This window comes from Ambystoma mexicanum, chromosome 6q (genome assembly GCF_040938575.1).
Source record: "Ambystoma mexicanum isolate Mex_15411 chromosome 6q, UKY_AmexF1_1, whole genome shotgun sequence".
NCBI lineage: Eukaryota > Metazoa > Chordata > Amphibia > Caudata > Ambystomatidae > Ambystoma > Ambystoma mexicanum.
In genome coordinates this window covers 30587239-30612930 of record NC_090937.1, presented here as the reverse complement: position 1 = coordinate 30612930, position 25692 = coordinate 30587239, and the positions used below count along the sequence as shown (strand labels likewise).

The window sequence follows — 25692 nt, the reverse complement described above, 5'->3', positions numbered from 1 at the left end:
ATCTATTTGCCACAAGAGAAAACGCAAAATGCCCAAATTACGCCTCCAGGTTCCTGCAGAAGGAATCCAAGGGGCTGTGGATCATTTGGTCATGGATATTTGCTTATGCTTTTCCTCCAACCCCACTATTAAGCAAAGTAATTTGCAAGATGCACAAGGAAACATTAGCAATGATTCTAATAGCTCCAATGTGGGCTCGTCCAACGTGGTTTTCAAACCTCTTCAAAATTTACATTTTCCCACCAATGAAATGAACATGTCCCTACATAATGTGGACACAGAGTCAGGGGTTAACCCTACATCAACCCAGCTTGGCTTCTGAAGTCAACGTTGGGTCACCTTAATTTTCCTGTCGGGTGCATGGAAATTCTAAAAGAAGCCTGTAAACCCAACACACTGCTATTTTAAAAAATGGAAAGATTTCTAGTATGGTGTAAAAAATAAAATGTCCACCCTATTGACTGTTCATCACATTCAGTGCATTACTTATTGCACTAATTAATCTCTGGTCTTGTTTTTAATTAATTAAAGTCCATCTCGCAGTTCTATCTGCTTATAGCACCAGTAAAATTTCTATAAGTCACCTCAATAAGACTAAACCACTCAGGAAACCGGAACAGTGCTTTATTTCCTTAGCAACCAGTAGAGCAGGGACCTGGTCTCAAGCTCTACTATCTGTAGAAGGATTGTATGATGCATCCAGCACTGTTACACACTGTCAAACAAATCATTGCCATTTACTCCTAAAGCATACTCCACACATGGTACAGGTACTGCATTAGCATTCACTGCTTATGTGCCACTAGAAGCAATATGCAAGGCTGCTACATGGAGTTCCATGCACATGTTCAGACAACATCAATGTGTTGACACTCGGGCCAGGAATGACTTGCAGGTGAGACAAGCATTGCTAAAACATTTGTTTCTCTCATTTCCTTCCATCAGCCCACCACCTTCGTCTGGTAATGTGTGCTAGTCTATGCAAAGCATGTGATCCTCAACAGATCTACAAGCCTCAGAAGTCAAACATTACATACCTGTAATTGTCTTTCTAATGCTTGTGGTTGCTTAGATTCACATGCACCCATCCAGCCTCGCTTCGTTGGGAATAGAAGCACTATAGACAACCTGTTTATTATGTAAGATTTTTTCAAACCATTCTTCACATTCACACTTCACTATACAATCCACACAACCTCAGGTCAGAAAAACAAACTCTGAGGACCTTGACGTGTGGGGGATCATGGGTACAATACAAGTCCCAGTAGGGAGGGTAAATCAGGAACGCCCAGTTCACGTCCCTTTTTTGTCTAAATGGAAAATAAATTGTGTAATACTCTGCACCAACCAATTAGATGTCGGCCTATGCAAAGCATGTGAATCTAAGCAGATACTAGCATTTACCATTAAAATGGGAAAAGGTCAGGAGCAGACATGAAGAGACCTAGCAATTAGTAAAAACATTATTTAGTCAACACATTATCTAGGTAAAGGTTTAAGTTTGGTTGAATAACTATGGGTCAAGAAAACATCAAAATGGACAATACAAATGCAATGTATCCAGTCGACTGTTACTGTGCATTGTTTGTACAATCTTCATAACTGACTGTATTTCACACCAGTCTGGTTGCCTAACTTGAAGTGTTGACTTTTGTACCCTTTTTTCAGTACAACATCCCAATAAGAGGGTTCGAGAGGCCTGACATAACTATGCAAATGACGCCCAACCAAAAGGTAAAAAGCATTTCCTCATTATATTTCCCATTTGCTCCTCATGCTGTTTTTCATGTGTATTATGTACAGTTTTATTCTTTTGTGAGTTGGTCTTGATTCTGCCCACTGTTAAAATGGATTTCTAGAAACTGGATTTTAGGAGGCCACCCTAGTTATAGTGAACAGGGAACTCAGAGGTTAGCCAAAACCCAATCAAGGTAACAATGCAGAGTAGTCCAGGCTATTCTCAGGAGATTGTGATTGGGGTCAGGTGGCCTCAATAAATACACACAATATAATAAACAGTGATTCAATTTAGACTGGTAAGAATACAAATATTTATTCTAGGCCTTTTTCACACACTGAACAATGAAACTAACAGGTGATACTAACACGCAAAACTTGATAATAAACATGTATACATTCACCATAGGTTCATAAATGCATTCAAATGACTTACTCCACACAAGCGGTAAGTAAAATAAAGTGAATTCACAATCTTAATCAGTCTAATCCCTACGAAGAATGGGATCTTGTGCCCAAAGGTGACAGGAGCCACAATGCTTCTCACCAGAATGAGTCTTTGCAGGTAAGTTATATTTTACTTGTGTTGATGAGAGGATAAAATACTGAACGATTTTACTAAGGTAAGTATATAGTCTTTTGTATTTCAGAAGCCACTTCCCAGGTTCGATGACCAAAAGACAGTGGAATGGGAGGTTAGGAGGCAAAGGGACGTCTTCCCAATGTTTTCTTATAGAGGACAAGGTAGGTGGAGGGTTACAGATGCTAGGGGTTCGCTGAAGGTAGGATTTCCTGGGGTTGGTTCTAGTGAATGGTGCACAGGAGCTACAGGTGCACGGATTGTTCCTTTCAGGCACAGCAGCAAGATGCAACCCCTAGCCATGAATATATGCAAGATCCACCAGGCCTCTTCAAGACATTTCAAGACACTTAGCGGACTGGGCAATTCAGAGTTCCAGGAAGGAATTGCTCTCCCCACCCTACGATTCAAAGAGAGGTTCCAATCTATTAATATCCCCTCTTGTGAAGTCAGAATTCCCAATTAAAAAATAAGACAGCATTTGAGTGTCCTTATTTTATAGTGTTTCCAGGACCCTGTGGGATAGTTACCATAGTTACCATAGCAGCTGGGTACTGTCCATTTAACACAGTTCAAAACATCCCACTGTATCCTTACCTGGCAATGGCCCCAAAAGTTTCCAATAATACCAACAGCTTTTCGTACAGGTACTCCTGTCCTTGCCACATGAAGGTCCCCCGTATAATCTGTTCAATTATTGTTCCGGCAAAACAAGCATCATTTTTAAATAGCACTTTTTCTTTCCAAACTTTCCACCTCTTTCCTGTAGACCTTCCTAGACCCCAGGTCTTTTGCACGAGCAATTCTAGTTTAGTGCATTAGTCTTTACTCCTTGATAATCTAGTGGTTAGTTCTCGTGAATGGGTAATTATGCATTGACTTTACATTAGAGTCTGCTTTAATAATGTTTTTCTAGTTGTTGTTGGTAGTGTAGCTTGCAATTGTAACCAGGTGAAGGCTAACCTGAAAGACACAATGACTAGAGATTGTATTTCACAGGATTGCATAGGGAATACCCCTGGCCAGCATGATGGTCTGTGTGAAGTGAAAGTGCTTCCACAAATCGAGCAGCACCAGCCGCCTCATTATAAAAGTCTGTGATGGTGGGTCATGAGTGCAACACTGGCTTGTCTGATGCAGTTAGGGGTCAATTATCTCTTACACCACTTAGGTTACCATCCTCTACTGCTGGGAAGAAAGTGGTTTGTTCACTGTCAAAGGCAGTGTGAACAGGCATACAATGTCATGGAAGAAGTTACCTCCAGAGGTTCCTGCTTCAAGGCTTTCCCTGCCAACTGTGAGAAACCTGAAGGTGTCTCCCTGAATAAACCTTGTGGATCTGTCATCCAGTTGGCCAGGACATGGCCATCGCTATTGGATCCAGATCCTGGGGGTGGACCAGTGAAGGAGGATCGCCTGGATGGGGGATGTTAGGGAGAATTCCCAAGAATGTGCTAATTTCACTTACCTTTTGAGACCCCCAGCAACTGCTGGATTTCTAGGATTTTATTTTTTTACCTGGAAAGAGTGTGAGCCTTTTTTCCCACTCTTCCATGTATTTTGATGTGTGTTTTACTTTTGTGTTCTTTGGTTATGGAGTTTTAAAACAACTCCATAGGCATCATCTTTGTGTGTGTGTGTCACACAGCACCTTCAGTGCAGTGATACAGGGATGTCTTTCAGACTTCCCAAGGTTTAAATACATTCTCTGGGACTGACTACTGTCTCCCAGAGCATGTAAAGTTAAATTGACTTTACTAGTCTCTTTAAATGTACAGACCCAGCACACACTATCTTCCTATAGAGTGCTGGAGGGGGGTAGCCTAGCTTCCCCTGTGTCAAAACACTCATATAACTTTCAAATGTTACCCGTTAGATCAAACTACCATGATTTTTCCCGACCGCGAACAAACGTAGCTTTAAATCAAGTCAGCCATGTTTTCCAATATGGCGCCCCAGACCTATCTGTAAAAACAGACTCCGGGCAACTTTTTTTGCCATTTCTTTTTTTTTTTTTTTGGGAAAGGTCCTTCTTGCTCTCTGTGCGCCAAACCAGGTTTGGTCCCTTTGTTTGTTGGCCTTTGGCGGCCCTCCTCTGGCGCCTGAGTGTCTGGGATGGACAGGATGTGAGGGAGGTGCCCGAAACTCCCTGTGCTTAGTCTCCTAGGAGACCTGAATGCACTCTGGCGTGATTGGCCGGCTGGCTGTCCGGCAAGGACAGCCACCCTGCTGTGTGAGTGACAGCCAGGCTGGAATGAATGGGGGAAAACTGTTTAAAAGCAGGTGTCTGGGACTTGGAAAGCAGAGTCGACCACTGGAACGAAAGAACTGATGACGAGCTGAAGGAAGAGGACTGCTGCAACTCCTGGACGAAGCCCTGCTGCAGATCTGAATTGCCATGAAACTCAGACGACAGAGAAGCCCTTCAAGGTTAACTTCTTCCCTTGAGTTTGGTGGGAACAACCAACTCGCAAGCCACCTGGACACCGTCCCCATCCTGGTCGCATTTTCTTCAGAGTGCTGTTGAAAACTGGATAGCCAGGGGGAAGGAAACCAGCTCGTGGACTTTAAGCCACTCGCTGCTTAAACTCACGTTTTGCCAAGCTTGTGGCTTCATCCCTGGGCAGTGCAGGAACCTGAGGAACAGCGAGATCTGCTCGAACTGCCAGGAACAACTGCCTAAGCTACAGCTCTTCTTCACTTTAAAGGTACTGTGCAAACGCGGTCCGGAAATCTTTTCGGCCACTGTGAAAGTTTGTGAAACTTTCCCGACTTGTCCTTCCCTAAACATTCGTCTAACTTTTCGCCTAGCCAAATTCTTCTAAACTCTGTGGCAAAGACTTAACCGTTTACTACCAGAACTGTGCTATCCTATACAAAGACTCTGAGCCATTGACTTTGGCCCAGGCCTATGAACTGAATTGCTGGTTGTAGTTCACTGCAACCCTTTGCCCTGCCTATGAAAGTATTTGTGCTATTGATTCTTTTTACCCCTTTTTAAAGTATCTGAAGTACCATTTTGCTCCCTCTTCAGGGGAGCTGAACTTGTTCAGTAACTTATTGGTTGTGTATTTGTGGTGTATTAGTATATGATATTGAGCTGCGCTTGCTAGTGTAATGTTTTCAAACTGACTGTGTAAATAAATGTATGTAAATGTATATTCTTTTACCAAGAAACCTTGAGTAAGTGTTTGTTTGAACCACTGTATTGGTTGGTCCTTTGTGTAACTTGTTCTACTGCTCACTAAACTCTTGAGATAAGTCTGGCTGCTCAGCCACTGCTACCACATAAATGTGTAGTACAGGCTTGTACCAAAGATTAAATTGTACTGGCACTTGTAGTCTTCATTGCAAGTAGTGTTCCCAAAGGGTACTGGATGTGATTCTGCCTAACAGGGGGTCCTTGGGGAGTGGGAGGGGGACACCGACAGGTGAAACGTGGTATCCCCCCCCTTCATTTTCCCCATCCTCTAACAGAGAACATTGCAAACCACTGCGTCCCCCCTTTCTAACTTTAACACTTTCACACAACAAAAAGGACAACGGACTAACACCAGAGCCGCTTACCTGACATGTCCCAATACAAGGGTCAGGTAAAGTCAGGCCCTTTCCCTTCCCCACAGGGATAAAAGGGGGTACCAGAGAGCACAGTACAAGCAAGGCAGATACAGCAGACAGCACAACGAGATGGCTACCACGTGGCAGTTCAAGAGGAGCTGGCAAGGAGAGAAGTAATCTTGCCCTTTTCGTCCCATACCCGCACAACCTTCGTGGACAAGAGCCTAAGACTTCAAACAATAGCACAAGTCTCCTGCAGCAGATGTCAACGGTACACGGGGCAAGCTTATGCCGATGAGCAGAAGCGAGGGAAGCTCCCTCGCCAGTGGTTTCGGCCTCAACTCCAGAGAAGCCAACAGCCAAGCGATTCATCACAGCTGGTGAGTTGAGGGGAGAACTGATAAGAACCAAGCTGTGTTGAGTGAGAATCACAAAGTGGCAAGTTTTGAACAAAAGCTGAAGAACTTTGAATGAACCCATTGAAAGTGTGAAGGGGAGACCAGCTGCAGAGGGAAAGCAGCACCACGTGGGTGCTAACTCGAGAGACACTGGTCGATCCCCATATGAGAGAAACTACAAGTACCAGAAGGCCATAGGAGGGCCAGCGAAATAGGTCAAAGTGGTCGTACAATCAAAAGACTTTGATCTACAAGCAGAGTGAGAGAAAGGGAAGTGAATCCCACAGTACAAGTGAACATTGAGAAACCATGGGAATTGAATCCCGTTAAAGTCAAGAGGGGTCCGAACCCGACCGAGGGAGATCCTGGGGTGAAGCTACCACCCAAAGTTGATTGATAAAGGACCTGTGATATATTGTGAAATCTGATACATAAAGGGACAGCGCCCAGACGAGGCTGACCCAGAGGTGAACCCATCAACCAACGAACATTGGAAAAAAATGTTCATTTGTTAAAGGAACTTTTGTTTTGTTGTTTGAACACGTCAGGTCCTCGAATGCAAGAGACTTTCAAGTGAATCAAGACTTGCCCATTGACGGCCCTGATAACTGAAAGCTTGAGAATTAAAAGCACAACTGTCTTCTCGTGCTGGAGAAGCCCGAGACTGTACTCTGCTCCAAGCTTCCATCTTACCTGGTGCTTGAAACGTGGGGAAGGAAGACCCAAGCGGCCGCATCCTGACATATTATTTGAGAACCCTTCCTTCTTTTCTTGAGAATTATCCAACAACCCTTTTTGTATTTGTGAGGTTTGACAATAGGTTTCTTGATATAGGCCCTTTAATTTTGACACAACGCTATTAGCCCTGCCTTATTTTTCATTTGATGGTCGACACTTGCTCCCATCTTAGATTTAGGTTTATATTAGGCATTTTTCCAACCTGCACACAGCATTCATTGTTCAGTAAACACCCTTGAACTGTGGTCACTTGTGTCTGTCTTACTTGTTGTCCCCATGAGTTCCTCACACAACCCATGTCGTCCATGAATTCTCTAGGGTTTCCATTTAATAAAAAAAAGCTGAGGTTTACATGTTCATTGACGTTAACTATTATTTTACCAAAGCTTTATCCACCACTTCAGATCAGTAATATCTTCTAATATAAATCAGGCATATCACTTGTGCCATGTCTTAACTCGTTCCTGGTGTTGCAGAAATAGCTCTGACCGTTAGAGTTCACTCGATGCATTGAAAAGGAGCAACAGGTGATGACACAAACAGATGTGGTGCCCAGACAAAATTGAAGCAGACACGTTTCTAAATTGGTGGGTCTAGTCGATCTTCCTTTTTGTCTTTTTATGTCCTACCACCCACAATTGAAATAGTTTGTGTTGCTTAGAAGAAAAATACAGAACTAAAAGTGAATTTTGGGTCTAGTTAGGAAAGATGTTTCTTTTTGCTGTTTTTCCTCCATAGACCTCAATGGGACACCCTACTTTTTGCTATTGTCTTTAACCTTCCCTAGCGTTTGGAGGTGAGTGAAGCCTTTTTGCTCCACTTACCTTGATAAATTGGCCTGTTTTGGGGTCACTGATCAGTCCTTATGGCCGTCAGGGGGGGGGGGGAAGAGAGAGAGAGAGAGAGAGAGAGAGACACAGACAGACAGACAGACAGACACACACACACACTGCCAGTTTGAATGTTACATATCCTTGTGATGGGTGGGCTGGTGGCCTTCCAGCCCGGATCCTGGATAAAAGTGTACTCCTTTAGCCATTCTTCAGATCATCATTGAAGCAAAGACCCTTACGAGGCAGAGCAGCTGCAAAAAACCCAGAACGAATCATTTGAAGATATCGCCAGCAGCCCTTTCTTTACTTGCCCGGCAAAGCCCGGCCTCCCTACAGATCTCCTGCAGACCATCATCTGTTTTTCGACCATTGGCAACAACCAGCCCCATCTCGAAGATGCAGCTCCCAGGAGCTCTCTGAATATTCCTTGTGGGCTACTTCGCTGCAAGGGTCACTATTCCGAGTTAAAAAAGGGTGTCAGCAGATGTTAAGCTTATGGAACAATAAGCATTTCCCTGAGGTTGTAGCTCTACACCACACCGAGGGGCCTTGCAGGACCAGTTTTTTTGCTTTCAGCCATCAGGGTCACCTTCTGCCATTTTCTTCAAGTCGCAGTTTGCTACCTGGATCGCATCCTGGGAATCCTCTGAGGTCGACGCCAGAGTGGTGGTCCAGAAATCAGTATGTCCTTGGTGTACAGCTGTCAGGAATCCAGATCTGGTCTATCGGAGTTCATAACCGCAGACTAGCCGGACCCAATAACCTGACATCTGAAGTAACCTCTTCAGGGCCCCTGGGCTTCCTCCAACAGAATCAGTGCACAAATCCATAAGGCCCAGCAATTTCAGGTACTCCCAACAGTGGTCCTTGGGTGAATCTGAGTATGGGGCTGAGCAAAACATCCCTGTTTTGCTCGCCCCATCCTCATATGGTTGTATGGGCGTATATTTCTAGCCCTATACCTCGAATGGTGGCGTTTGTTAAAATGGATTTCCAAAATATGCCCATGGTGAATAGAATTTGAGAGGTCATCGTATTTTTGGTAAACGGGGAACACACTGAGAGGTTAGACAAAACCCAATCAAGTTAAGGTACCCGAGCAGTCAAGGCTTAGTCTCAGGAAAGTGTGAGAATGGCTAGGGCTACAATGAGTCCACACAGAGCAACACCAGTAACTCAAGTCAGTCACGTAAGTATATCAAATAGTTATTTATTAGGCCTTTAGTGTCACACTAAGTATATAAAAATTAATATTGCCACACAAAACCTTAAAAACATATATACAAATTGACCATGAAGTGAATAGAATTGCATATGAATCAATTACCAGTGCAATACAGGCGAGTAGTTACATGCATGGAAAAATGGAAGAACAAACACATGAACACTTCTCTCAACCATAGATAAATCCAACTCTGAGATGGTATGGGGCGTTGAGCCCCAAAGTCACAAGTTCCAAGTATGAGAGTCTATTTCAGAAGGGCATAGTGGACTGTGGTGGTGTTTTTAGAAAGGTTTACAAGTTAGTATTTGGGAACATTCATGTAAGTACTCAATCCTGTTCACTAGGGTAGGCCTAGGAGAGGATCGTTAACCCGGGGCCCTCCAACTCAGGTCAGAGTGAGTTATGGTCAGGACCTTATGCACAATTTTACCCTTTGCAGCACATGAGGGGGACAGAAAAGAGGTTTGCTAAATTACCCCCCTGACTCCCGATTCTTCCAGGTACCACTACAGTTATTCCAGAATCTGTTGGGGACGCAATCTTCTGCACTTGGTTCGGGTGACGAAGGCCTATGGGTCGCGGGGGCAAAGGTCTCTTTCCATGTCGAGGTTTGGTCGCATTGCACAGCAAACGGTTCCAGTCAGCTTCCAGAAGAAGACTTCTGCAGTGCAGACCCCCGGAGGACATCTCATGGGATTGGTGGTCAGCTAGCAACAGGTGTTCGTACAGTTGTGAATACAGAACCAGCCGCAGCATTGCTTCCCGGCAGCTAGACGGCTGAAGATGCAAGGACAGGAGACTTTTGGCACAAGTTGAAGATCTGCAAAATTCCAGGGTGATGCTCGAAACGGCAACGGCTGCAGCGAGTTAACCCAGGAGAGAGCTGGTCAGTCCACTTCCAAGGACACTTCCGAAAAGGCTCAGAAGGCACAGATCCTTGAGCAAGGGGTCAAGACTGGTTGTTCCCACCGGTCAAAGCACCAATGACGGTGTTCTGGGATCAGGCAGAGGAGCAGGGCTTCATCAGGCCAATCACTGGAGTCTATGCTGGTCAGCTGCAGGGGTCATTTTCGGTTCATCAGCGGCCTTTGCAGAAGTCTTGGATCCAATCCTCTGGCAAACTGGCCTGTCGCCTGCTACAAAGGCAATACCGACTCTCTGTCCTCAACAAGAAGAGAGTCAACATTCAAGCTTGTCTCTGCGGCATCTAACAACTCGGCCGAACTCTTTAAAATCTGCAAGGAGCTGGCCAACCCTGCTGCAGTCTCTACCCCTCCTGTTGCCTCCCAGGCTCTTTGCAATGCCCTTACCTCTCACTTCATTTAAAAAATCCAGGACATCCTGTCCACCCTCTCCGCCCCAACCCCTCCTCTCCCCTCTCCATCTGTGCTTGCTGACCCTCCTTTAGCCACCCCCCCACCATCCTTCTCGTCCTTTCCTCTATTCTTCCCTGACACGGTCACTAGACAACTCCGATCTATGAAAGCCTCATCAAAACAGGTTCATCCCTGTTCCTCTAAAACCATCAAGGACCACATTGACACCCTTTCTCCGGCCCTTGCTGATTTTTGCATCCACTCCTTTGCCTCAGGATCCTTCCCCTCCCCTCTGAAGCACTCCCTTGTGCATCCTCTTCTCAAGAAAGCCACAGCTGATCCTTCTTGTCCAGCTAACTATTGCCCAATTTCCATTACTCCCTTTCTGGGCAATCTACTGGGAAAGTTGGCCATCTCTCAGCTTAACCTTCATTCCAATTCTGTTGGCTGTCTCCATGACCACCAGTCTGGCTTGAGAGCTGCCCGAAGCACAGAAACTGCTCTCCTGAACATCCTTGAAGGTCTGCTCTCCAACTTTGACTCTAAGATTCCCTCTGTCCTCATCCTCCTCGATCTCTCTTCTGCCTTCGACATGGTCAACCATACCATCCTGCTCAACCGTCTCCATGAAAACCTGGGTATCACTGATCAGGCTCTGGCCTGGTTGACCTGTTTTTTTCTCAGATCGACCCTCCCAGGTCCAACTTGGGTCCTTCCCATCATCTATCTTCCTCTCTACCTGTGGTGTTCCCCAGGGGGTCTAATCTCTCGCCCTGGCTTTTCAACCAATACCTGGCAACTCTCGCCCACTGCATTGCCATTTTCTGCTATAATTTCCAGTGCTACACTGACGACATTCAACTCATTTTCAGGCTGACCTCTGCCACCTCCTCTCCCATCTCTGATTGCCTAACTGCCATTCAAGATTGTTGTGCCGCCAATGATCTTTGTCTGAATGCCAGCAAGACGGAGATCCTCTTCATCAGCACACCTTCACCATCCTTTCCCCTCACTCTCTGGCCGGCTTCCGTTGGCCCTCCTCCTACCCCCACCTGCAAGGCTAAGAACCTCGGGGTCATCTTTGACTCCACCCTTTCCTTCTCCGTCCACATCTCTGAGGTCTCTAAAAAGTCAAAGTTCCTACTACACCTCCTCAGAGGTACTCTGCCTTTCCTCTCCTTCCCCCAGAAGCTCTGGTTCTCTCTGGGTTGGACTATTGTAACAGCCTCTTTCGAGGGGATTGGGTCCTCCGACGTATTCCATATCTATGACATGTAATCACCACAGGTGTGCTGCTTCGGAAACTTTTTTCCGGCGTCTGCGTCCTGCGTCGATGACGTCGATGCGCCGTCGTCGAGGGCCTCCTCCGACGTCATCCGATGTGATAAGTAGGACGCACGACGCCCGTAGCCTCAGTTCCGTTTTTTCCGCGAACGTGTTGCTTTGTGATTCTCGGTTAACGCCTCGACTCTTTGGAGTTCTGTTCTTCTCGGTTCTTCGAACCTGTTCGTTTTGTGAAAATCCTTCCTGTGAAGATGTCTTCTACTTCGTCTTCGACCCCGCATCCGGGTTTCAAGAAGTGCGGGGAGTGTGGGTCCAAGATGTCGGTGACGGACTCGCACGACGCCTGCCTCTGGTGCCTCGGGGAGGCCCACAACACGGATGACTGTATCGACTGCCAGTCGCTCACGTCCAAAGCCTTACGTGAACGTAAGAAGTTGTCGGTAGGTCGGGTGTCCAAGCCCAGGAAGTCAAAGTCTGCGGGGCTTTCGACGGATGATTCGAGGGGTGACTCTCCGCGTCATCGTCGGAAGTCTCGTGGGTCTCCTTCTAGGAGTCGGTCTCGACACTCCTCGGCCTCTTCGAGGCGTTCTCGGAAGCACCGACACCGGTCGTCTTCCAGGTCCTCTTCGGAGGACTCTGCCCGGCACGTCGCTTACCCCACCAGCCGTGCGACGCCGGAGGAATGGGCTTCCTTCGGGAAGAAAATGCTGGCGATTCTTGAGTCGCAGGGTACTAAGCCGTCCGCGCCCCCGAGTGGGGTCGGTCGTGAGAGGTCGAGAGACACCGCTCGCAAGAGTGGTCGGCACGAGTCACGGGAGAGGTCCCGTTCGGACAAGGAGACTCGTTCTCGCCGTACCCGTTCCAGGTCCTCGACGCGTTCGAGACCGTGTGCACCTGTGAGGTCTTCGAGGAAGACATCGACGTCTGAGGCGTCGAGGGCGTCGACAGGCTTTCTCGAGGCTCCGGCTCCGAGGAAGTCGTCGAAGCCGTCGACGCTCGGGTCGTCGAGGGACACGCTCGGGGCTCCGGCCTCGAGGGCTGTGTCGACGCCGCCGATGCTGGAGGCGCTGCGTCTGACGTCGACACCGATTTCCTCGGCGCCGATCCTTTCGGCGCCGATGCCGGTTCTCTCGACGTCGACGCCTTTCGTGTCGGAGGTACCCCGTGGCACGGGAGAACCCCCTAGGAAGGCTCTGGTTAAGAGCAAGCACTCTCGGGTGCCTTCTTTTCGCCACCTGGACTATATTTCAGAGGCGGATGAGGATTCTGATGGCCTGGTTCCTAGTCAGGTTCCAGATGAAATTGTCTCGGGCCATGGTCAGTTTGACGATTTGAGACAGTCACTGCATGATGCCAGTGGACTGGACACCTCTCCGGAGGTGGAGTTTTGTAGGCCTGAGCCTGGCTCTCATGCCGATTCCTCGTACCGGCGCCTTATGGCTAGGGTTTCTGAGTACTTGGGATGGTCTGCTCCCCCAGGGGAGTCTGTGCAGGATGATCTGACGGACATCCTTGATGTTGGTCCCCCAACTAACCCGGTACTGCCGTTCCATATGGCTTTACAGAGAAGGCTGGCGGCGGCTTGGACTGCTCCGGAGAGTCTCCCGGCGGTGGGCAGATCCTTGTCGCGAAAATACCGTCCAGCCAGTAGCGACCCCTGCTACTTGACCAGGCACCCCACTCCGGAGAGTTTGGTGGTGCAGGCGGCCACGGCCTCGGCAAAGCAGGCGTCGTACCCTACCATCCCTCCTGATAGGGACGACAAACGTTTTGATGGCTGGGCGAAGAAAGTGTTTTCTTCTGGTGGTATGGCGCTTCAGGCGGCCAACTCCATTTGTGCCTTGTCTCGTTTCACACACACTCTGTGGAACTGTGTTGCGTTAGCGGCTGAACATATTCCCGAAGGGGACGAACGGGATGGTTTCCTTGCTATGGTCCAGGATGGTAAGGATGCCATGTGTGAGTCCGTTCAGTCGGGTTTGGACTTAGCTGAATGCGTCAGTAGGTCCATGGCGGCGAGCACCGTGATACGCAGGTTTGCGTGGTTGCGGAAGTCGGGGTTTGCTCCTGATGTGCAGTCCCGGCTCCTCAACATGCCCTTTCACGGTGAACACCTTTTTGGCAGCAAGGCTGACGAGAGCCTTGAGAGGTTGCAGACCTCAAAAGCTGCAGCGAAGTCGTTGGGCGCTGCAGTTTGCCAACCTCCGCCTTTTCGTCCTAGGGGACAGCAGTGGAGGGGTGGTTCCTTTCGCTATTACTCTTCCTTCAGTAAAGCGATAGGAGCTGGCAGTCAAAGAGGCCAACGCAGGGGTACCAGAGGTGGACGACAGGGTACCCGTGGTGCCAAGGCCGCTCGGGCAGTTGCCTCTTTGCCCTCAGGTAACGCCGCAGCCGCTCCCACTCAGTCGTGAGGCCATGTCCCATGGTTCGCCGGTTGGGGGAAGGCTGGCGCAGCATCTTGTAGAGTGGCAAGCCATTACTTCAGATGTGTGGGTTCTGGAGATCATATCCCACGGCTACTGTCTTCCCTTTCGGCACAAGCCTCGCGACAATCCACCGGGGAACCTCTCTTTGCAGAGTCCGGATCCGCTCCTTGCCCAGGAAATTCAAGCCCTGCTGGAGAAAGGCGCCATAGAACTGGTGCCTGTAGCGGAGAGGAACAAGGGATGGTATTCCACTTATTTTTTGATTTCGAAGAAAGACTGGGGATTGAGACCCATCATGGACTTGCGCGGTTTGAACAAACTCCTCAGGAAGGACAAGTTCAAGATGGTTACTCTCTCTCAAGTCCTCCAGGCCCTTCAGCTTCAGGACTGGTTGGTGTCACTCGACCTCAAGGATGCTTACTTCCATGTGCCGATCCATCCCAAGCACAAGAAGTACCTGAGGTTCGCGGTTGGCGACTCGCACTTTCAGTTTCGGGTCCTGCCGTTCGGATTGACCTCCGCCCCGAGGGTTTTCACCAAGCTCATGGTGGTGGTGGCAGCGCATCTCAGGCAAGGGGGGATTCACGTCTACCCCTACCTGGACGATTGGTTGATCAGGGGGAGCTCTCCCGAGCAAGTCCTGGATCATCTGTCCGTCACCTGCCGCTCCCTTCACTGGCTGGGCTTCTCCCTCAATTTAAAGAAGTCCCATTTGACGCCAACACAGCGGCTCCAGTACATCGGAGCAGTGCTCGACACTTCCCTGGGGCAGTGTTTTCCTCCCCAGGTGAGGGCTCTTCACATTCAGCAGATGGTGCACAAGTTTCAGCATGCCCAGACGCTCCCAGCGTTCGAGTTCTTGAGGTTGCTCGGCCTCATGGCATCCTGCATTCTTCTGGTGCCAGAGACTCGCCTGCGGATGAGATCTTTGCAGTGGGCACTCAAGACGCAATGGTCGCAGTCCTCCGGCAGGATGTCGGACCCGGTTCAGGTGCCGCCCTCGGTCGCCCGGGATCTTCTGTGGTGGGCCGTCGAAGGCAACTTGATGAAGGGGGCTCCATTTTGGCTTCCCTGGCCGGAGGTGACGATCGTGACGGATGCATCCCTCACGGGATGGGGAGCTCATGCCAACGGGCTGACAGTCAGCAGTCGTTGGTCTCCGTCGGAGTCCAGACTCCATATCAATCTTTTGGAGCTGAGGGCCATCAGGCTAGCCCTGAAGGCTTTTCTGCCGACTGTGCGAGGAAAGAGTGTCCTGATCCTGACGGACAATACAGTGGCCATGCACTACCTCAACAAAAAGGGGGGGGGGCAGGGTCACTTCCTCTGTGCAGGGAGGCGATGCAGCTCGAGTTCTGGGCCATCCAGCAGGAAGTTTCGATCTCGGCAGTTCATCTGGCCGGAGACGAAAACGTGACGGCGGACGCTCTGAGCAGGCAGAGCGCAATCTCTCACGAGTGGGAGTTGGCTCAGGAGATTCTCCTGGAGATCTTCGCCCTTTGGGGGACCCCTCAAGTGGATCTCTTCGTCTCCAGTGTCAACCGGAAGTGCGAAAGGTTTTGCTCGCGGGAATTTCCTCCAAAAGGAGCCTTAGGAGACGCGTTCGTGGTGGAGTGGTCATTCCCGCTGCTGTACGCGTTTCCTCCAGTCCCCGTCATCTCGCAAGTGCTGCGGAGGTTACCGAAGTTCGGTTCCCGGATGATCCTCATTGCCCCGGCGTGGGCTCGGAGGACGTGGTACCCGGACCTTCTCGACTTATCCATCTGCCCTCCACGTCGTCTTCCCTACCGAGACTATCTGCTCTCACGGGAGGGGGGGTCAGGTTCTCCATCCAGAGGTCAGATCCCTCAACCTTCACGCTTGGCTTCTGAAAGGTTGAGGTATAAGGATTGGGACCTCCCTGAGGACGTGATGGAGGTGTTGCTTTCGGCCCGAAGGCCAGCAACAAAGTCTCTGTACCGTTGCCGTTGGCGTAAGTTCTGCGACTGGTGCAGAGTTCAGAATGTGGATCCTTTTGCATGCGACATCCCCATGGTTCTGTCCTTTTTACTTTCTTTGGCCCACAGGGGCTTGAAAGTGGGTACCGTTAAAGGTTACCTGGCGGCGCTGTCCATCTTTAAGCGCTCATCTGAAGAGTGGTCTTACTTTAAAATCCCTTTGATTTCACAGTTTCTGAAAGGGCTCACTAATGTGTTCCCTCCGTCACCTTTCCTGGTGCCCGGTTGGATTTAAACCTTCTTCTTAAGTTTCTTATGGGTGCTCCGTTTGAGCCTTTACATTCTTGCCCTTTGAGGCTGTTAACTCTGAAAACTGTGTTTTTAGTTGCGGTTACCTCCGCTCGCAGAGTGAGTGAGTTACAGGCACTTTCAGTTAAGCCACCCTTCACTGTATTTCACAAGGACAGGGTTGTCCTTAGAGTTCGTCCTTCTTTTCTTCCGAAGGTAGTGACGGAATTTCATTTGGCCCAGAAGGTTGTTCTTCCGGCATTCTATCCTCCTCCGCATCCTGGTAAGGAAGAGGAGAGGCTCCATAGGCTTGATCCTAGGAGAGCTTTAAGCTTTTATGTTTCACGCATGTCCCGGGTCAGAGTGGACGATCAACTCTTTATTGGTTACGCTGGAAAGCGTTTGGGGCAAGCTGTGACGAAACAGACTTTGTCTCGCTGGATTATTTTGGCCATCTCGGAGTGCTACCGCTTGGCGGGTAAGGACCCACCGGCTGGCTTGCGGGCCCATTCTACCAGGGGTATGGCTGCGTCTACTGCCCTGCAGAGGGGTGTTCCTATTCGCAACATCTGTGATGCAGCCACCTGGGCTTCAGTACATACATTTGTACGTCACTATTCCCTCGATTCCATCCGAGCACAGGATCTGGCCTTTGGCAAGGCGGTCCTTTGCTCTGCTTTTTGATTGGCTATTCTAAATTTTGATTCTAAATTCTTTCCCTCCTCCTTGCTCTGGTACTGCTTTGGGAGTCTGTCATAGATATGGAATATGTCGGTGGACCCAATCCCCTCGAAGAACAAGTTACTTTCTTACCTGGTAACGTTCTTTCGATGGGATGGTCTGACGACGTATTCCATATCGCTCCCGCCCTGCCTTCCCCGCTGCAGAATTTCTTTTGCGATTGCAGCTTACGTTCCGCAAGGCTTTGTGTCTGACTGGCAGTTGGCTAGTGTCACACGTTCTGGGGGAAAAAACTACAACTGAGGCTACGGGCGTCGTGCGTCCTACTTATCACATCGGATGACGTCGGAGGAGGCCCTCGACGACGGCGCATCGACGTCATCGACGCAGGACGCAGACGCCGAAAAAAAGTTTCCGAAGCAGCACAGCTGTGGTGATTACATGTCATAGATATGGAATACGTCGTCGGACCATCCCATCGAAAGAACGTTACCAGGTAAGAAAGTAACTTGTTCTTCTAAATCTGCCTGCCTCTACTCTCTGCCATCTGCAACTAATCCAGAACAGAACTGCGAGACATGTCCTTGGCCTCTAGCCCTGGGATCGTATCTCTCCAGCTCTGAAATCTCTCCATTGGCTCCCAGTGGATGCAAGGATTAAATTCAAAACCCTCTGCATTGTCCACAAGGCTTTCTGGGTCTTGGGTCCAAAATACCTTCAGCTGTCCCTCCGCAAATACCTCCCCTCTCAAGCTCTTCGCTCCTCTACCTCAAACTCCCTCAGGGTCAGTTGTTTTTCAAAGAAACGAGCTGGGGGTAGATCTGGAAGAGCCTCCCTGCCCCTCTAAAACTTGAGGAGAACAATCTCCGGTTCCGGAAGCACCTCAAGACCTTCCTCTTTTCTTCTGCCTTCGCTCCCCCTCTCCCCTGCTGATCTGTTCTCTCTTGGCAGCGTGCACCTGTCCACCCTCTGTCCTCCCGTCCCAGGTACCTGCTCACCCTGCCACCCTCCCGCACTGCCTCCGTGCCACCCCTTGCACTGGGCTCTGTATCTGTACCCATAAAGCCCCCCCTTTTTCTTCCTGCACTTAGCAGACCTACCCTGTCTGCTGCCTTCAACCTAGCACTTGCAAATTGCTGGCTGCACTACCACTGTTTGTTGCCTTTATTATTTATTTATTGTTATTTATCTGTTTCTCCTCTGCTTCGCACTTTCCACTTCTCCCCCCTTCCATGCACTTTTCCCCTCCCCCTCTCCCATGCACTTGCACGTTCTCAATGTCACTGGGCCTAGTAAGATTGCTGTTTTGTTCCCCCCTGTTCCCCTCCCTTGCCTTGTCGCGCTCTGAAACACTTGTGTATGAGCATGATAGCATTAAAAAATAACAATATTGATGATGATCTGATGAACAGATGCTTGAGCCCTTCTTTTATCCAAGATCCAGGCTGAGAGCAAGCCCAAGGCCATCAGTGGTAAGGATCAGCACCATTCAAGCAGCCAGGAGTTTTCCAATCATGGACAACTACTGGTCATTACATCCATCCAGCAACAGACTTGCAGGCATCAGAGGATATGGACTGGGACAGGACAGTCCCAGCCACCTCCTCTGGCTCGCACACACAAAGCCTCATTTGCCTGCATAATCAGAAACTTTCCCCAGGAAAGGGGTTTCTAAAGAAGGCATTTCCTGACCTGAGAAATCAGGAGGAAGGTCAAAGAACAATATGACCAAAGAACAAGCAAAAATCTTGTGTCACGGCTATTTTACTAAAGGTGTCTAGCCTTTGCGGTAAATACAAAAGTGTATGGGGAAAAATGTCACAAAAACATTAAAAATCGCACAGCTGCCACCAGCTTGTCTTGGGGTCATTTTCAAAGTATCCACAACTCCATTATATAAAAGGCTTTAGGATTCAAAGTATCCTAACTGCACTTCACTGTAAGGTGATGTGTGTTATTGTAAAAATACAAGAGACCATAAAGTGAGACCTAGTCTCTCAGTAGTGACGGTCTTAGGGACTAGTCGGTTTCCCCACAAGAATGAGCAGATCAGGCAAGGGAAGTAAAGCAGAAGGATTTACTTACCCCCAGAAAAGTCAGGACTGGGTTTAAAACAAGCAATCAGATTGGGTTCCCATATAAATGTATGGAGGGAAAAGTACAAAAAGAAAATCTTTTCCAACCATGAACTTTTTTTTTTTTTTACTGAAATAAAGTATTATTCTGTTCAGATACCCATGTAGAACAATTAGTTTAACACGGTACCCCAGGGCCCCAATGCACCTCTCTCCCAATCCGTGACCCTTATTGTTCAGGTAATGAACTCTAGACATTTGAAAAATAAATCTTTGGCAGTTTTTGGCCTGTAAACCCACAGTGTAGAACTCATCTGCACAGTAAAGTCAAAATTTTACATCAGCTTTGATGTGGACGTTCCTTTATTAAATGTTTCATTGTACAGTGTTTGACACCACTGTATTCCCATTGATTTGATGAATTTCCTGCCCACTTTAAACCGACTTAAGGGTCTCCTAGTGCAGGTAGTACTCAAACGAACTTGTTCACACCAAGGTCACTAAAGGTCCCAGCCCGCTGATGCTTCAAAAAAAGCTTAAGTGAGCAAATGTATCTTTAAGCCTTGCATAACAGTACAAGGGAGGAGATACTTTGAATGTTTGAGGGCAGTAGGTTCCATCATCTGGATCCATAAATCGAAAAGCGCCTATCGCCCCTATGAACAAATCGGGATGTTGGGGTAAATAAAAGATGTTCGTTTGAAGATTAAAAGGGGCATCTTGGCTCATGACAAACCACCTGACTTGACATATATCTGGGCGCAATGTCGTTTATGCTTTTAAAAAGGGTGTACGTTAATATCACAAAAACCAAAATCTCGAACTACAAAATCCCTAACACAATAGGTTTGCATTTTGTAATTCGGGATTTTTTTTTTGTCATCTGCAAAACATGTTGTGTATGCGTCGGGACACCCCCACAACCCCTGCTCCCCTAATTTGGTATTTTGTAATTCAAGATTTTTGTAGTCTCAAAATGCAGGGCTTTGTGTAATGAAGGATTTTAAATACAGTATTTTCGTTGAATACCTTTTAAAAATCATAAAGAGGATTTTAAAATCAATCCTCTGCCTAACAGGAAGCCAATGGAGTGACCTTCGTAGAGGGGAAATAGATGCCGTTTTAGGTGTCTTCAATATCAGTTGAACTGCAGCATTCTATGCCCCCTGGTTTCGATTCATGTGTTTGTCAGGGATAGCCATAAGCCATTCCCATAATCCAGTTCAGAGTTAACCAATGCTCCCACCACCGTACCTTAGGGTGTGTTTCACTGCTCTGCCACATTTACCACTGGGGGAGTCAGGAGGACTTGAGGGAATCCTTGTTGGTAGCCTTTGGATGAGCCACTCTTACACCACCAACACAGGACTGAGAGGATTTGTCCTAAGAAATGGAAAGTGAGAACGTTCAAACTGTGTATTTCTGCAACGTAGCTTGTTATATTGAAAATAGATCTTTATTTGGGAAATTAAGAATAGATGTAATTACAGATAAAAGAACAATGAACATGGAGCTGAGGATCACAAGCTCAACCAAGTTCATTCCCCTACACTTTGCTTCCTCTCCAAAGGGATTTAGTCAACCCACTATTTCCTAACTCCATGTAGGGCCTTACTTCCTGGCCAAAGCATTTTCCTTAATTTTCCGAAGTAAAGGAACTTACGGACTGAAGTGCTTCTTCTCCTTTCCCTGCTGCCTTCGTTTGTGGCGTGTTTTCCTGTTGTGCCTCTGTGACCTTGTTCCCGTTGCAGGAGATGGAGCGGGAGTGGAAGAGCTTTTGATCACAGAGAAAACAAAGAATTTTACAACGACCGAATTACCTGACCCATCATATGCCCTTATTATGGGTGGGAAAGACAAAGGAGGAGGATTGCCTCCAATGTGGTGGAGTAATGTAGTCCTGTGGGTTTACCACGGGAGGTCACTCCTTGAAGAGGCCTACACATTATCATGTGTGGTAGCCCCCAGAATGCGTCTTACATCCAAAAGGCTCCCCTCATATAGTCCGGAGAGTCTTCCCCCTTGAGCAACTGCTCCAATGAGTACAATTCCACATAAAGAATGTAGACTGGAATATTAACTGGCAATTCAATAATACCTCCCTGTGTTGCTTTTAATATACTTTTTTTTCTTAATTGTTTATGGTTTAAAACAAATCTTTACAATACATTCTACGCATTAGTTACAAATAGGCAAAAAAAGCCCAAAAAAAGTCTGAACAATATAAAATCTATAGAAATGCTCAAATGTCTCCAGAAAATCAATACAATGCATTGTAACATAGATATGTGCAAATGGCCGGATTATCTCGCGAGAGTTATATCACAATACCTCAAGAACTACATCACATTCTAATTAAAACCCATTTTGTGAGAATTTCACTACAGCAATGATCATTGAAAAGGATTGTCCACCCAGAATTCATAGCTTGTGATTCTCCGAGTCTACGCATGCCAGGTTATAAAGGATAAGAGCGGGGCAATATAACATAAAACGCTGCACATTTTCTGTTACTTTTGAATTATTACAAAATGCTAATTCCTTTGGCAGCTTACTCCTTATATGCACTATTTCTTTAGTTTACAATGCATTCATACAGAACCTTATGAAAATTAGCCCTAATAAACCTATCTGGAAACCTTGCCAAGTAGGGTTCCACAGTGTCATCTCTTTTGTGTCCTGTCTTTAAAGTGAATACAGTGCCAACCTACCTAAGACCTTGCCCCTTTCAATCCAGGCCTTCAGAATCACTGCTGTTGTGACCTTAGACAGATTTATTACCAAAGTTTCACTTGTCAAATCAAGCCCCTACAACTCATAACAATTTTGTATAAAATCCTTTATTGGAAAAACAGAACTCTTGGTGGCAGAATATAATTGGTGGCAGAATATAATTCAGCATAAAGAGTATTTAAAGGTAGGCACAACATTTTCCTGTAAAGAGACAGCTGTTTCCAAATCTCCCTAATACAGAGTGATTGCAGTCCTAATTACTGGTGTATAGCTGCAATAGGAACACATTTAGGGATACAAAACAAAGACCTTCTCCATATTAAGCCTTCATATTTATCCAGCTTTCGCAAGCAACCAATTCAGAGAAACATCCAAGCCATAAATTAGTTTTGGGATGACTTTCCCTATATACAGTTTCAAAAACAGCATCCGGAAAAAGAACTTGCCTAATTTCCTATGGATATTCAACATCTGTGCAGCTAAAATATTTGCTTTTTTTCTTAAATTCTCTTTTTAATACTTTTTATTTAGGCAAGAAGAGATGGGGAAACCCCAGATAGATAAGATTGTCCACGACATCTAATCTTACTCTTTCTATACGCCAACCGAATTTACAGGGATTTTTACCACCAGTAAATCTAACAACTTTAGTCTTTGATGGATTATTTGTTAATCGTCTTCACAAAAAAGCTAATCAACCGGGCTCTGTAGATCAATGGAGGTGTCATCCATAAGTGTAAAATCGTCAGCATATGCCAACCACGAGATTTTAATATCTAAAATGTTAGGGGATTCAAATATCCCCTTATTCAGAAAGTCTCCATCATAAGAAAAACATAAATATTAAAGATGCATGGTGCCAATATGTACCCTTGCCTCAAACTGGAAATGTTCTCAACATTCCTGGATAGCCACCCAGAATGATTCAGCATAACCTGAATGGAGGTCCCTGTGTGCAAGTAGATGCGTACAAGAAGATGAATATGTTTGTAGAGGAACAGTTGAATGCCTCTTCTCTGGTCCCCACCCCATCACAACCATCCTATTGGAGTAGCAGACGAAGAGCTACAATTGGGAACCCATGCATGAATCCATGCAACATTCTCTTACTGTGTTGAGTGTATGAAAGACGATTGCACTCGGCCAGCCATTCAGATTATACCCTTGTGTAGAAGCAGAAGAAAGTTGCTACCATAAGGGGTGCCCACTCTCAAGATGCCAGAATGCAGTTATAAGTAATATGGATGAACTCTTAAGTCTAAAGAATGATGTCATAAAGAAGATGTATGAACCTATGCCAAAACAATATAAAACTACTTTAAACTGACAATTTAACTGAAGCACTCAGAGAAACATGTACCTAAAGACAAAATAATCGTGAATATAAGAAGATGAACTAACGTGCTGACCAATAACAGTAAATACTCAAGGTAGAAAAGGTACATAGAAGCTTGCTATAAAAGAGGTAAACATACGTTTAGGACTCCCATTGGAAGAAAATGGACGACGGCCTGTGTTAAAAATCAAACCGGTTACCTCAAAAGATGAGCCTAGGACTGCAAATTGAAGAACTGATGAAGAAGCGGTTTTCGTGTGTAGAATAAGGGAGTACCTTGGCCTGCGATCAAGGAGGCTATTTCAAGAGATGGGTGCAAGGCACAAAGGGAGTCGAATAAACAGACTGTGCATAAGACATATTTCTGCTAAAATTAGGAGAGACAAGGACATTTGCAAGTGCCAAGTGTTGAAAAATCACGAGGGCAAAAGCCTATGTGAGGTGGAGTGAGCAAGTCTCCAAAGGCCAGAAAGAATAATGGCACCCTGTTTAATAAAATCAAATAGTCTTAAATAAAAGGCTGATATGGACCAAAATCATGGTCTCCTATCACGTGACTCACAAGTCGAAAACTAGGGCTATTCATTAAAAACCCAGATGGAGATAATGGTCTGCTCATATTCCCTCAAATGTTCCAGAGGAATTAGCAGACTATGAGGTCAACTACAAACAGAAGTTCTTGGCTAAGGATCAGTTTTATGACATACGATGGATTAATTGGAAAAACAAGAAATGAATTGACGTATCTCGAGCCCCTAGATTTAATTTCTACTCACGCACTGCTAAACACACCTTAGATGGGGTTGGCAACCAATCATAAAGCCTGCCACACACTTTTATATACTGTGTTGCAGTTACAAACCCACTGCAATATTCTCTGCTATAATTGGTATACTACATATGTAGAAGTAGCTCAGGGCGTGTCCAAGGGACAACCAATGAGATATTAACACACATGATTCTATGAGTAGATCTGTTCCCCTAATCCATCCCTCCCGTTAGGTTTTGCAAAATGCCACTATTTTGATAGCGGTACATCTCCCTGCTTTCTTTCATTCAGATTGAAGAAGCATGTTACCATCTTCCTTGTGTCTGTCCAGTTATTTGGTCTAAGATATTTACTGATAATTCCATCTAGCGCATAGAGGATGCTTCAACGTGCTAGAGTACATGTACAATTCATAACAGGTTTATTTTCGAAATGTTCAAAACATTCCATAAAAACAGTACAGAAAAATAGAAAAAGTACAAATCAATACAGATGACGGGATAAACATATTTAAAAACCATACAAGTCTGCATGTCATACGAATCATGTACCATACTCCTAGTCAAAATCTTTGTAATAGAGTGCCGATTTCGGATAAATTAGAAGAGACCATCGCACATGTGGATATTTAACCCATAGTAAGTAGACCAGGGCATGCCGATACTGGGCAAACCGCAGTTCTCCTAGCTAAGGTTGTAACACAGAGGGCCTGATTCACAGAAGTGTTTTATAATGTTGCAGTCCCATTGGAAAATGCTCTGTGAATCAGGCCCAGTGCCTCTGTCTTGAATACATAGGGTAAAAAAATAAGTGGGCAGGTCATCATATGAAGGTTCGCACTGAGGGCAAGACTGATTGGCCCCATCCCCAGACCATGCTGCCACCACCACCCGTAGCAAAACACAGTCAGACCATGCCCTTGTTAAGAGGACAAGTTCAGCTGGGGACTCAGCACACAGTAAATAATTCTGTAGGCCAGGATACATAATAGACATTAACCCACTTTTCTTTGGTTTCAACATCTCCATGCTTTCTCGATTTGACCCAACATAATCATAGAAGCGGCTAATCAACAATCTTACCTCACCTCGAGATAACAACATTAGAAGGAGAGGGAACAGATGTGTGATGTGAAGTTCCATCATGTGTTCCTAATGTAACACAGCCACAGAACCTTTCCACAAATGTCTTTGACAATAATTAAATTGATCAGCTCATGGGTAAGGACTCCTTTCTCGTTACCCCATAACCTAAGCCAGTGAAGATATGGCTTCAAAGATATTGCATCGCGAATCATTCTACAGCCCAATTCTTAATATATTCAATAAACAAGTGGGCATCCCCCAACTATGCAATTTCTCTCCCATAATGAGTTCCTATCAAACGCTGTTGAAAGATACAGCAACACCATATACGTGGGCATTGACTTTTTTTCCATGCTTATTTTTGTATGAAATGCAGCAAAAACCAGTTACGATCAATCCCCAGACTACTTCGGAAGGCCGTCTGTTCTATTTTGAACCATCCACAAGCCAAAGCGCACATCTCTACCTCTTTTAGAATTAGAGATCCAAAGATCTTGCTATCCGCGTCAATAAGTGTGATGGGTCGATATTTTTTCGGTTGTGCTCGATTACCTTTTTATAGATTGGAATTACAAAGGAGTTTTTCCAGGACAGCAGGGTCTTATGGTGTTCAACAATATTTTATTTTTAAATGTTTATACAAAATCAGAATGTGTTTATAAGCAGAGCATCACCCATTATATCAATAATGAT

At 46.4% G+C, this 25692-nt stretch overlaps 1 protein-coding gene across 5 annotated transcripts in view; it reads left to right on the top strand.

Moving 5' to 3' along the window:
* The window catches only part of WDFY3 (WD repeat and FYVE domain containing 3), a 2538776-nt gene that overhangs the window by 1777737 nt on the left and 735347 nt on the right, over nt 1-25692 (top strand). For all 5 annotated transcript variants that reach the window (XM_069630405.1, XM_069630406.1, XM_069630403.1 and 2 more), the window contains one exon: nt 1669-1734. In XM_069630405.1, the coding sequence (XP_069486506.1) occupies nt 1669-1734 (66 nt within the window). The remainder of the gene's footprint in view (nt 1-1668; nt 1735-25692) is intronic.